A 14,281-nucleotide genomic window follows, 5' to 3' on the forward strand; every position below is an offset into this window, starting at 1 on the left:
TCCTTATTTCTTCCTTCATTCTTCTTCTTTCTTGGTTCCTCCTTCTTCTTTATTCTTCTCTTCCCCACCGTCCTTCTTTCTACTTTCTTCTTCTTGTTTCCTTATTCTTTCTCCTTTCTTCTTTCTTCCTTATTCTTTCTTTCCTTCTTTTTTTATTCTTCTTCTTTTTTCTTTCTTTTTTTTTTGCTTCTTTTTCTCTTCTTGCTTCTTCCTTTTCTCTTCTTCTTCTCAATTATTCCTTCTTTCTTCTTCATTTTTCCTTCTTCGCTTTTTTCTCCCTTCTAACTTCTTCCTACTTCCCTACTTCCTTCCACTTCTTCCTTATTCTTTTTTCCTTCTTCCTTCTTTTTTCTTCCTTCTTCCTTTTTCCTTCATTCATCTTTCTTCCTTCCTCCTTCTTCATTCATTCATCTTTCTTTCTTCTTCTTTCCTTCCTCCTTCTTCCTTCTTCTTTTTTTCCTTCTTCCTTATTTCTTCTTTCTTCTTCCTTCTTCCTTCTTCCTTCTTTCTTCTTCCTTCTTACTTCTTCCTTCTACCTTTGTTCCTTCTTCCTTCCTTCTTTCGTCTTTCTTCTTCCTTCTTCTTTCTTGCATCTTCCTCCTTCCTTCTTTCTTCCTTCTTCTTTTTTTCTTCCTTCTTCTTCCTCTTTCTTCCTTCTTCCTTCTTCCGTCTTCTTTCTTCCTTCTTCCTTCTTCTTTCTTCCTTCTTCCTTCAGCCTTTATCCTTCTTCCTTCTTCCTTCTTTGTTCTTCCTTCTTCCTTCTTCCTTCTTCCTTCTTCCTTCTACCTTCTTCTTTCTTCCATCTTCCTTCTTCCTTCCTTCATCTCCCTTCTTCCTTCTTCCTTCTTCCTTCTTCTTTCTTCCTTCTGCGTTCTTCGTTCTTCCTTCTTCCTTTTTTCTTCTTCCCTCTTCTTTCCACCTCTCTTCTTCCTTCTTCTTTCTTCTTCCTTCTTTTTTCTTCTGTCTTTTGTTTTCTTTCTTCCGTTTTCTTCCTTCTTTCTCCCGTCTTCCTTATTTCTGATTCTTTCTTTCTTCTTCCATCTTCCTTCTTCGTTCTTCCTTCTTCTTTCCTCCCCAGTTCTCATTCGGCCTAATGGCCATTCGGTCTAACGACCGTCCGGCCTAATGACCATTCGGCCTAATGGCCTTCGGCCTAATGACCTTCGGCTCAATGACCCAGCATCCTTTTTTTATGGATGCCAATTTAATGATAAGACTTCGCGTCAGCTCAATTGAACTGCGGATCTTGATCTTGCAAGTTTGTATTTGTGCACATTATATTGGGAGTTTCTGAAGTGTATACTTTTAGGGGGCCAAATATGTTGCATTGCCCTATCCAAAATGAAAAAAAAATCTGAAATTTGAATTTTTGAGCGAATCATCCACTGATGCTTATTCCAAAAACTTCCAACAATAATTTGGTAAGATTTTACTCAATCTGTATCTCTACGTGGATTCTAATTTTGTGTTACTTAAAATCTGTTTCCTTTTCATTTTGTTGTTTAGTGCCGAAATGTAATGCTCAAAATCTGTATAAACTCTGTTAAATTCTGAAAAATCTGTAATCTGTATTTACAGATTCTTGAACCAAAAAAGACTCAAAAATCTGTATCATTACAGAAAAATCTGTATATGTGGCAACACTGAGTATAAGGCAATACTATGACTTATTACTTTTCAAGACAATTCCATATTGTTTCATATTGTGTTTATTTCATTTAGGCGAACTGTTCCGATTTGCATCTCACTGAACATATTTTCATCTCATCGTCAAACAAAGAAATACGGCACCAATTTCATCGTTTTTTTTATAAAGATGCGTGCTAACTGCTGAATAAAATCACAAATGAGAATTACATCAAGTACCTTTTCATTGCATTGTTTTTGATGGGATGCACATCGGAGCCATGAGATGAATTCCAGGAGAAGTTCCCCTTTATCAAATTTGCCACTGAGGAAAGTTGCTTAGTTGCCCAAGTGAGTGCTTCAGTGCAAGTTTTCCAGACAGTATACAAGCGTCGCTCCATAATATTACATCAAATATGTAGCTTTTTGAATTTTGCAATTATTTTCATTATGTAACAGTTTTTTTTCGTGTTTTCCAAATGAAAAAAGTGTTTCTTTTAATGTTTGACAAATTGTTTTGTATAAGGCTTTTCAGTAAAAAAGTGTGGCGAAAGGAAGCTGTTATCTGAGAAGATGTGGAAAAACAGCACTCGCGTCAACATCGTTATGTTGAAACTAGGATTGCATGCAGATGGACAGTATGTCAATAAAAATACCCTGGAAAAAGTATCTGGTGAGATCCTTCCAACCTGGCTTTTTCTACTATTATGTACTTTCATTAATCGAAGGTAAGAGTGCGTGTTTTCTCTTGTTTCGGAGAGCAGAACAATCGCGCGATCGGCCGAAATATTCACCCTTATTCTTGTTTACGGACGAACGATACTTTCGAACGAATGTGATTCGTTCGAACCATTCCTCCAGTTGATTTTGCTGGCGTTAACGAGAATGCACTTCAACTTTCGTTCAAAAGCACGTTCGTACGTAAACAAGAATATGGGTGATTGTGTTCTGCATTGCGCGGCCGGTAAAAAAGTTAATCAATCCAGTGCGTGTTTTCTCGTGTTTCAGATTCTCCAGTAAGCAGAGCGATTGGCCGGTCGTCGAAATTTAGTTTTGCTTTGTGCGGAAAGCAAAACGTTCTGCCGGTCACCAAAATTTAGTTCTGCGATGTGCGGATAAGGGAAAGTTAAAAGTAAATAGTTCGCATCCGTGTAGTGCGGTCGATAATTAAAATAATTTGCGTTCGTTCGATTGTTTTTGTTTTAAATCAAACTACACCCCCAGAAAAATATATTTAGATCTTTTAGTGGAATGTATTCAACCGTCTAAGACGAATTAAGTACTCTCCATTTAATTCCACCAATTAATTTTCGATATCTCTGCAGATACGTATTTCGACTACAACTGTGTGGTCGTCTTCAGTGTCTCGTACTTGACTCGACTTACTCGACTTAATTTCAAACTATACGCTATACACGACAGACCGTTTACCAAAACGAACCCTGCCACACTCCCTACCCCATGTATCCAAAATCCCAGTGATTGCTCGTGGAAGTGCAGATGACTCGTCGGCTTCTATCAAAGCGAGTATCACATCAACAATTTCCTACCTATTCCTCAATTTACCTGCATTCGGACACGGCCGGCGCTGGTATTGCTTATTTTTGGGTCACCAGTTCTTACACATTGAAGATGATGTTAGTCCCAAACCATCTTTTGGTTCTCTGTATAATTACAGCTGACCTGGCAATAACGGAGTAGGAACCGTGGGCGGTCAATCATGCTCATGCATGCTGCTCATTGGGTACTATTAAAGTCTCAACGAGTTTGATTAAAGTTAAACGATATCGAGAGGTTGACACATCCCTTTACGCTTAGTTTTTGGCCACTAGCCGTAACTAGCTCGACATTGGTGGGTAATAGCTTTAGTTGGCAAAGTTCGATGAGGCGTTGAGCATCAAGAACGAGTATGCTGCGGTGGGCACCACTATCCAACAAACCGGTAATATTTTACAATGTTATGAAAACTCATATGTGAATATGTACGTTATGTGGAAGATATTGATTTGGAAAATGTATTGGAGGTAACCACTTTCCCTTCGATGGGACTCGAACCCATGACCCTACAGTACGCTAGACTGGTGCTTTAACCAACTAAGCTACGAAGGACCTCCGTCGGCCTTCGCAACCTAGCGGCTACTGAACGAGCTCGAGATTCCCAAATTGGACGCATAGTCAAATCACTCGCAATCCATTTCTCAAGCCAATACTTCCACATGTCTATTGTACACGTCCACATTAGAGGAGCGTGAGTATTTATAATGTCTGGCGGCTATACACATTCTTCATCAGCAACGGTACTGATCAAGTGAGGTTGTGTGAGCTATTTGCCAGTCGGTCGTCAAGCTCAGACCCGACCGCATTGCGTAGGCAAGAGCACGCAACTCAAGTTCAGTTCAATCAAAGGTAATTGCCTATTTCCGGGGATTAAACCACCCGACTTGGACGTTAATTTACAATGTTATGAAAACTCATATGTGAATATGTACGTTATGTGGAAGATATTGATTTGGAAAATGTATTGGAGGTAACCACTTTCCCTTCGATGGGACTCGAACCCATGACCCTACAGTACGCTAGACTGGTGCTTTAACCAACTAAGCTACGAAGGACCTTGATGTGTCTCAGGGTAATATCGGCCTACCGCACGGTATCGCACGACGCATCCTACGTGATAGCGAGTATGATGCCAGTCGGGCTGGTCATCCGGGAAGACGAGGAGTGTTTTGAGCTACGTGGCACCAGAGGAGCCCGCGAGCGTACCAGGGTGACTTTGGTTGCCAGATGGCAGCGCGAGTGGGATAACTCCTCGAAAGGTAGGTGGATCCACCGGCTGATTCCTAACATATCAAGCTGGGTGGGGAGACCCCATGGGGAGGTTCACTTCCATCTGACACAATTCCTGTCAGGCCATGGCTGTTTCCGACAGTACCACCACAGGTTTGGGCACGCGGAGGTCCCCGTCTGCCATGACTGCCCAGATGTTGACGAAACTGCAGAGCACATACTGTTCGTATGTCCTCGTTTCGACGTCGAAAGAAGAGCAATGCTAGACGTTTGCGGCCGGGACACAACTCCGGATAACCTTGTCCAGAGGATGTGTCAAGCGGTGGAGAAGTGGAACGCAGTCTCGACTGCAATCACTCAGATTGCCTGCAGCTTGCAGAGAATCTGACGCGCCGAGCAGCAATCGACAAGCATGACTAACTTGTGATTGGTTAGTTAGAGCGGAAAGTGCCGAACGCGGAGAAGTGCGTGAATGGTCTGCCCATGCGGAGGTAATGGCACAGCGGGTGGCAACCGAGATCGTCACTTCGAAGCATGGCAAAAGTGTGAATGAATAGGTGTATGTATGGACTGCACACGCCGCGCTGGGAGTAGCGCAGGAATGTTGGTTCCTACGACTACTGATACCCCGCGGCGTGGCAGAGGAGTGTGGGTGAGCATCCAACTCAACTCATTCCATCACATGGTACGAAAGGAATGAGTTGAGTTGAGTTGAGCTAGTCTCATATGGTATGAGCGAGGTGAGTCAGACTCACATGGTATGTCAGAAGTGGGAACCTAAGTGAAATGTCCCACAAGGGATGCCAGAGGGAGTGTTAGGTCGAATGACTAGAGAAGTATGTGTCAGCGCGAACTGAATGAAAGAGGTGAGCAGTCTCACATGGTATGATAAAGGTGGGCATCCCAAGTAACACAGTTTGTTGAATGATAGTAAAAAAATAATCTTTCAAACATTTAGGTTGCTTATGTTTTGGTATATAAACTTGTTTCATTACCTCCACACGACCGAAACAGTGCATACATTGTTAAAATTTTCAACATCTTTCAGTCGCACGAAAGAAATCGTAATATATTCACAAAACTAAAGTTAAGTTGGAAGTTAGTATTCAATAATATTCTCCCCAACATGATATGATCTGTCAAATTGAATACAAAAAAAGTTGTTGACAAATGTTTCATGTCAAAATAATATTTACAAGATTGGATGAAAAAATGCATGCATAAACATAGCTTTGAATTCCATTTTGCACAAAAGTCAGACCCACACGGCATGATAGAGGTGAGCACACAAGTCAGACTCATAGGAACGTTAGCGTGAGTGCAAGCATGGAGTGCATGAGCGTGAATCAAGGGTTTGGGTGAGCATACAAGTCAGACTCACACGGTATGAGAGAGGTGGGCATATAAGTCAGACATGAGAACGGTGGGCACACAAGTCAGACCCACACGGCATGACAGAGGTGCAACAGAGTATGTAGGGTGTGTTTGAGTGTGCGATAGAGTGAGCACCCAAGTCAGACTCGCATGGGACGGGTGCCCAGAAGTAGTACTGGGAGGTAGTTCCTGGGGGATACGATGGCGGAGCCCAAGGGAGTTTAGTCGGTATTACCGGTACGGTCGAGTCCGACACTCCAGTACACTTCCGTGTGGTAGTTTGGCAACTACAATGCACGTGTGCTGGGTTAGTGTGTAAAAGCATTCTCCCTTGTAAAAAAACACGTTTACGTGTGCATTACTCCATTTGATGCTGGGTACCTTGCATGAACGCGGCGTTTTCAGAATTTGGACTAGTATAGTACTAGAGTAACCTTTTGTATAATAACAATTGCAAAATTTGAAAAACTAGATGTGATACTATCGCGTAATCCATCTTGCCACGCTTGGTAATGGCGGCTTTTCGGTGTGTAAAAATCACTGGCGTTCCTGGGTGAGGGGAAGGGAAAAAAGGCCTTTTCGCCAGTGAGTTTTCCTCCAGCTAGTGAGACCGATGACGGTCAGAAAAGTGTTCCCATTACCGCAGGAGTCCCGCAAGGGTCAATCCTGGGCCCGGTACTATGGAACCTGATGTATGACGGGGTTCTGAAGCTAAAGTTCCCTCCTGGTGGGAAGATCGTCGGCTTTGCTGACGATGTAACCCTAGAGGTCTACGGGGAGTCAATCCCCGAAGTCGAGCTAACCGCAGAACACGCGATCAGCACTGTGGCGGACTGGATGAGTGCGAGAGGCCTTGAGCTCGCTCAACATAAGACGGATGTGGTTATCGTCAGCAACCGTAAGTCGGCACAACATGCAGTTGTACACGTGGGAGACGTCGCGATCACTTCAAAGCGGAGTCTGAAGATACATGGGGTCATCATAGACGACAAGCTTACCGTCGGTAGCCATGTCGAATATGCGTGCAAGAAGGCTTCGACTGCTGTGGCGGCATTATCGAGGATAATGTCCAACAGCTCCAAGATGTGCGCCAGTAGACGTAGGCTATTGGCAGGCGTTGCCGCATCTATTCTTAGGTACGGCGGGGTACTGGGGGTAACCAGTTACCTGCAGAAACTGGAGAGCACCTACCGCTTGATGTGTCTCAGGGTAATATCGGCCTACCGCACGGTATCGCACGACGCATCCTACGTGATAGCGAGTATGATGCCAGTCGGGCTGGTCATCCGGGAAGACGAGGAGTGTTTTGAGCTACGTGGCACCAGAGGAGCCCGCGAGCGTACCAGGGTGACTTTGGTTGCCAGATGGCAGCGCGAGTGGGATAACTCCTCGAAAGGTAGGTGGATCCACCGGCTGATTCCTAACATATCAAGCTGGGTGGGGAGACCCTATGGGGAGGTTCACTTCCATCTGACACAATTCCTGTCAGGCCATGGCTGTTTCCGACAGTACCACCACAGGTTTGGGCACGCGGAGGTCCCCGTCTGCCCTGACTGCCCAGATGTTGACGAAACTGCAGAGCACATACTGTTCGTATGTCCTCGTTTCGACGTCGAAAGAAGAGCAATGCTAGACGTTTGCGGCCGGGACACAACTCCGGATAACCTTGTCCAGAGGATGTGTCAAGCGGTGGAGAAGTGGAACGCAGTCTCGACTGCAACCACTCAGATTGCCTGCAGCTTGCAGAGAATCTGACGCGCCGAGCAGCAATCGACAAGCATGACTAACTTGTGATTGGTTAGTTAGAGCGGAAAGTGCCGAACGCGGAGAAGTGCGTGAATGGTCTGCCCATGCGGAGGTAATGGCACAGCGGGTGGCAACCGAGATCGTCACTTCGAAGCATGGCAAAAGTGTGAATGAATAGGTGTATGTATGGACTGCACACGCCGCGCTGGGAGTAGCGCAGGAATGTTGGTTCCTACGACTACTGATACCCCGCGGCGTGGCAGAGGAGTGTGGGTGAGCATCCAACTCAACTCATTCCATCACATGGTACGAAAGGAATGAGTTGAGTTGAGTTGAGCTAGTCTCATATGGTATGAGCGAGGTGAGTCAGACTCACATGGTATGTCAGAAGTGGGAACCTAAGTGAAATGTCCCACAAGGGATTGCAGATATGGAGTGTTAGGTCGAATGACTAGAGTAGTATGTGTCAGCGCGAACTGAATGAAAGAGGTGAGCAGTCTCACATGGTATGATAAAGGTGGGCATCCCAAGTAACACAGTTTGTTGAATGATAGTAAAAAAATAATCTTTCAAACATTTAGGTTGCTTATGTTTTGGTATATAAACTTGTTTCATTACCTCCACACGACCGAAACAGTGCATACATTGTTAAAATTTTCAACATCTTTCAGTCGCACGAAAGAAATCGTAATACATTCACAAAACTAAAGTTAAGTTGGAAGTTAGTATTCAATAACATTCTCCCCAACATGATATGATCTGTCAAATTGAATACAAAAAAAGTTGTTGACAAATGTTTCATGTCAAAATAATATTTACAAGATTGGATGAAAAAATGCATGCATAAACTTAGCTTTGAATTCCATTTTGCACAAAAGTCAGACCCACACGGCATGATAGAGGTGAGCACACAAGTCAGACTCATAGGAACGTTAGCGTGAGTGCAAGCATGGAGTGCATGAGCGTGAATCAAGGGTTTGGGTGAGCATACAAGTCAGACTCACACGGTATGAGAGAGGTGGGCATATAAGTCAGACATGAGAACGGTGGGCACACAAGTCAGACCTAGCAACCCTATAACCAGAGACCGGCGGAGTGAAAAACTGACGAAATGGCAACGTATGAAAATGCATGAAATCGGTTAAATTATACTGGCAACACTTGGACTTTTTGCTTGCTTCTTATGGAAGCAAAAAGTAAACAAGTCGAATTGGAACCGCTTTTGACGGTTCGATTGGAAACAAGATGGCGTCTTCGCCGATCTCTTATTCTAGTATTTCTAGTCAGACCCACACGGCATGACAGAGGTGCAACAGAGTATGTAGGGTGTGTTTGAGTGTGCGATAGAGTGAGCACCCAAGTCAGACTCGCATGGGACGGGTGCCCCAGAAGTAGTACTGGGAGGTAGTTCCTGGGGGATACGATGGCGGAGCCCAAGGGAGTTTAGTCGGTATTACCGGTACGGTCGAGTCCGACACTCCAGTACACTTCCGTGTGGTAGTTTGGCAACTACAATGCACGTGTGCTGGGTTAGTGTGTAAAAGCATTCTCCCTTGTAAAAAAACACGTTTACGTGTGCATTACTCCATTTGATGCTGGGTACCTTGCATGAACACGGCGTTTTCAGAATTTGGACTAGTATAGTACTAGAGTAACCTTTTGTATAATAACAATTGCAAAATTTGAAAAACTAGATGTGATACTATCGCGTAATCCATCTTGCCACGCTTGGTAATGGCGGCTTTTCGGTGTGTAAAAATCACTGGCGTTCCTGGGTGAGGGGAAGGGAAAAAAGGCCTTTTCGCCAGTGAGTTTTCCTCCAGCTAGTGTCAAAAAGTACAGTGATCGATTGATTTTTACACACCGACAAGCCGCCATTACCGAGCGTAGAAAGCTGGATAAACGATGCAAATTTGAAAAACTAGGGTTATTAATATCGTTTGGAGAACGATTGAAATTGAAAAAACCAGATTTTTTTCTTCCCCTCCGCGGGTTTGAAATTGTGAAACGATCGTGTAACACGTTGTCGTGTGGAATTTGTTGAGCGCCAAAATATAGCCCAGCCGCAACTCACGGTAGGAATTTATCACGAGGATAATTATGCTGAGACTGGGTCGCTTATGCTCAAGGAGCTAGACCTTACTAAGGTGACGCAGATCAGCGCTGCGTGCCACTAGTTCTCTCTTTTACTCTCCATAAACAGAACAGCATAAGAACAGCGGTGGAGTGAAAGAGATAAATAGTGGCACGCAGCGCTGATCTGCGCCACCTTAGTAAGGGAAGATCCATTAATTACGTAACGCAAAAATTGGACTTTTTCAACCCCCCCTCCCCCTATGTCACACTTTTTGTATGAAGCTTCCGAAAATTTTGTATGGATCGTCACACTTCACTCAACCCCCCCTCCCCCCTCTAAGCGTTACGTAATTTGTGGACGTTCCCTAAAGTCTAGCTCATTGGCTTAAGGGTCAAACACAATGCTGCGTCATCGCAGACTTCAACTTCATCGCATATGGCCGGATCCATATGCGATGAAGTTGAAGTCTGCGATGACGCAGCATTGTGTTTGACCCTTTATGCTGTCAGTCGGTTACACTCTCACAGTCATACAAATTCATCCGAGAGGGAACAGAAAGGGAAAATCAGCAGAAACAACGTTACGCTGAAAAAGGGAAACCACAGTTCTCAAATGCTGAGTGCTCAAAAGCCACACGTGTCGACCCTTCAGAAAGTGTCCAACCAGGATGAGGCCTGGAACTCCTTTCTGAGCACGGAAAACGGAAACAAATTGAAATTAGGTGTAAACTACTCAACTGTTAGGGAACACTGCTTAAAAACTTGGCCACCAACTATAATTGTTTTTCAACTATTTTTTCACCTAAATTGGCCTATTAGTGAAGTCACTTTAAATTAGGTTTGTGGTACTTGCGGTTTACAATTTTCGGGATGTTTTGTGCGCTTGTTGGTTGGTAGAGGTGGTACGGGAACTGGTGGTGTGCGCGCTTCGGTGGCGGATTTCAAGGGCGGTTGAGGGGTGACCGAATTCACGCCGGAACATGAACCGGTCTGGGATGCTCGGTTTCGTTGGCGTCAAGCAATGGCGGTTTGTAGCTGGGTTCGGATTGACTAGACCGAATTTACGCCGTAACATAAACCGGTCGGTCTCCTCGGTGAACCTTGGTGGAACGTTGGGGCTGGATGGGATTCTGTCCGTTCTTGGGGGAAATCGACGATTTACTCTCACGCTCTCTTATATATGAGAGAGCATGAGAGTAAATCGTCGATTTTCCATCTTGGGAAAAAATGTTGCAAAAGACAGTTTTTCTTAAAACTAAAGCGAAATACAACCAAATGAAGCATCCACCGGATATAGTTATGTCTTCGCTATTGAATGATGTATGTAGTTTTGAAACAAAAATACTTCCCCCATCCAGCTGGAGACTGCTTTTTCTCCTCGGTGGGTGGTTTTATTACTGGGGGTGGTACGAGCACGTGACTGTCTTTCTCGTCAATGACTGGATGACCGTAATTTGTGCCTTAACGTTGGTTTCCACGATCGCACGACGCACATATCGACCGTGGGATTTTATCCATTTGTGCGTTTCGAAATTTCGACTACCTCGTTCAAAATGCCCGTTTAGCAACCTAGCCTTAATATAAATATAGCTAGCCTAAATTTCGCACGCTCAATATCAAATCAATAATAACAAATGTTACCTGTTGGTAACAAGTTTTAGCTGGCAACGGTGGCTCTTCTCGACCTTTTATGCCCTAAATAGTTAGTACGAATAAGGGCGTCCTTGTGTTGTTTTGCTGTATCTGTTGTGGATAGCTAGTACGCTAGTACATTCCCATTCCCTACACTTCCTGAAGACTTCTTTGTGCTTCAGGAGTGAATCCTTTTGTACAGTACTAGTATTCGCAATAAAAAGGGCACCATTACGGAGCAAATTATTCATAGTACTACTTGATCAACGCCCCCGGTTGGGCGAGGGACAGAGGATGACATACACATACACACACAGAGCGAAGTCTACGAAAAAAAAATTTTTTTTACGAAATAATAATTTGAACCACGAATTTTTTTCTGTCTAGGATAAAATGCCTAATAGTGGACCCTCCAGTAGCGGAATTTTGCTCTTCCTGTCTTAAGGAGTAGAAATTTTCAACATATTAATTCTGCAATAACAAGTTCTGCATCTGCATCGTTGAAATTAACATTTTAAAGTCTGACTGAATTCGCCCTATGCCTATAATAGACCTTCTGGGGGTCCATGATAGGAAATTGCTTCCCAATAGTCGACACTTATTTGATTTTCATGTTTTGTTTCGGGACGTTCTTTCCTATTATGTACCCCCCAAAATATTCCTCTAACGGACACTCTCGTGTTTATTTTTTACAGAATTGTAAAAAATCATCTATTTTTACTTTACATAGCAATTTCAATGCATGTTATCAAATCATGGGACTGTAAAGTGGAGAACCTACTTTGGATGGAATTTTATAGCAAAATGTTTATTGTGGATTTACTTGACCAATGGATTCGAAGGTCGGTTTACTTGGCTATTTCAAACGTTCCCTTTTGCAGCAAGGTTTGCCAAACTCAATAAATGTTTGGTAGATTACCTTGTTTTTTGCTCCTTGTCTATCAAAACAGATGTCAAAACATCGGAAAAAGAAAGAGAAGTCTGAGGGAAACAGCAAACAGCAGATTTTACTATGAAAACCGCTGTGAAGGTGAAAACGGCGATTCCAACGACCGTTCAAGGAGCGACTATTTCGAACGGTCGGGTCCAATAGGGAAATCCACGTACAATATATTGTGCTGTAATAATGCAAAAATGGCTGGAGGGTCCACTATTAGGTACTGTACACGCCCGTTTCAAATCACTCAGGGACTGAGTGAAATTGTATTGCCGTCTCTTTTTTTCTCACGGAAATCTTACTCTTCTTCTTCTTCTTCTTCTTGGCATTACATCCCCACACTGGGACAGAGCCGCCTCGCAGCTTAGTGTTCATTAAGCACTTCCACAGTTATTAACTGTTACCATTTTTGCATTCGTATATCATGAGGCTAACACGATGATACTTTTATGCCCAGGGAAGTCGAGGCAATTTCCAATCCAAAAATTCCCTAGACCGGCACCGGGAATCGAACCCAGCCACCCTCAGCATGGTCTTGCTTTGTAGCCGCGCGTCTTACCGCACGGCTAAGGAGGGCCCCAAATTTTGAGTAGTTCCACTTTTTAAGAAAATTTAGTAACATTTCAGTGGGAAAAAAAGAGACGGCAATACAATTTCACTCAGTCTCTAAATGATTTGAAACGGGTGTGTACCCTAGTTATTATTGCAATCAAAATTTGGCTGTACCACTGCACTTATACAACATTTAATGTTGTATATGTGCAGTGGCACAGTCAAGTATTAAAACAGTAGCAAACAGTTTAAAATATTTGAGTTTTTGGGTGCTATTATAGAGTTAATTGCATTCATTGCGTTCAAAAATGGTATACTTACAATATAGCCTGATAAGCAAGAACATGTTGGAACATTATTTATTACTTCACATTTGGTATTCGATCCACATGGACTAGGGCGGCATTGTTCCTCTGAAAAAAATATATATATATATATATTAGATATATAATCGATTCTAGTCCCGGAAACATACTATGGCATAATAGACATGATTAATATGATTGCATAAAAAAATACATATTTGAGCGGAATAAAACCAGAGGGTTGTGAGTAACAAATTTGAGTTGAATAAATCGAAAAACCTTTGTTACTTATTCAAGAGTGTTTTTTTTTTTTTTTTTTTTTTTTTTTTTTTACAAGGGAGAATGCATTTACACACTAACCCAGTACACGTGCATTGTAGTTGCCAAACTACCACACGGAAGTGTACTGGAGTGTCGGACTCGACCATACCGGTAATACCGACTAAACTCCCTTGGGCTCCACCATCGTTTCCCCCAGGAACTACCTCGCAGTACTACTTCTGGGGGGACGGCAGTACTAAGCGTACTCACTCATTATCGCTCACACAGGCACTCGTCCCACGCGAGACTGACTTGGGTGCTCGCACCCCATTCACTCCATTTGAGTCTTACTTGTATGCTCTCCCGGACGCTCCGCTGCCATGCCTCGAGGTGTCAATAGCGGTAACTGCCTGGGCCTACAGATATTGCGCTACGACACTCTGCCTCAGCACGAGCAGATCAATCACACCACTGCCGAAGCAGACCATACGCTACCCTGCCGAAGCAGGGACACTCCCCATGCACCACATGTGCACAACTGTAGGTGTGTGGGTACAACCCACTGCTACCCTGCCGCCGAAGCAGCTTCTCCAAAGACCATTCGCTCCATGTGACCCTGTTTCGGGTGCTCACTCTAACACTCCACTGCAATGCCTCGAGGTGTCGATGGGATACCTCGACTCCTGCCTCAGCATGTGCAGTCCATACTCAGACTTCTGCTGCGCTTTGAGGTGACAATAGCGGCGGAGACACGCTATGACACTCCTGCCTCAGCACAACCAGATCACTCACTCCCTGCCGAAGCAGCTCACGCGCTACCCTACCGAAGTAGGTACACTCCACAGCTTATTCTAACACTCCACTGCCATGCCTCGAGGTGTCGATAGCGGTAGCAACGCTACGACACTCTTACCTTAGCATGTGCAGTCCATACTCAGACTTCTGCTGCGCTTCGAGGCTGCCATAGCGGCGGCGACTCGCTATG

The 14,281-nt window shown here is 44.0% G+C and overlaps 1 protein-coding gene across 6 annotated transcripts in view; it reads right to left on the minus strand.

Annotated features, from left to right (window-relative positions):
• LOC134225993 (slit homolog 1 protein) overlaps positions 1-14,281 on the minus strand; it is a 334,401-nt gene that overhangs the window by 25,633 nt on the left and 294,487 nt on the right. For all 6 annotated transcript variants that reach the window (XM_062706488.1, XM_062706487.1, XM_062706486.1 and 3 more), the window contains one exon: positions 13,052-13,143. In XM_062706488.1, the coding sequence (XP_062562472.1) occupies positions 13,052-13,143 (92 nt within the window). The remainder of the gene's footprint in view (positions 1-13,051; positions 13,144-14,281) is intronic.

This window comes from Armigeres subalbatus, chromosome 3 (assembly GCF_024139115.2).
Source record: "Armigeres subalbatus isolate Guangzhou_Male chromosome 3, GZ_Asu_2, whole genome shotgun sequence".
NCBI classification, from domain to species: Eukaryota; Metazoa; Arthropoda; class Insecta; order Diptera; family Culicidae; genus Armigeres; species Armigeres subalbatus.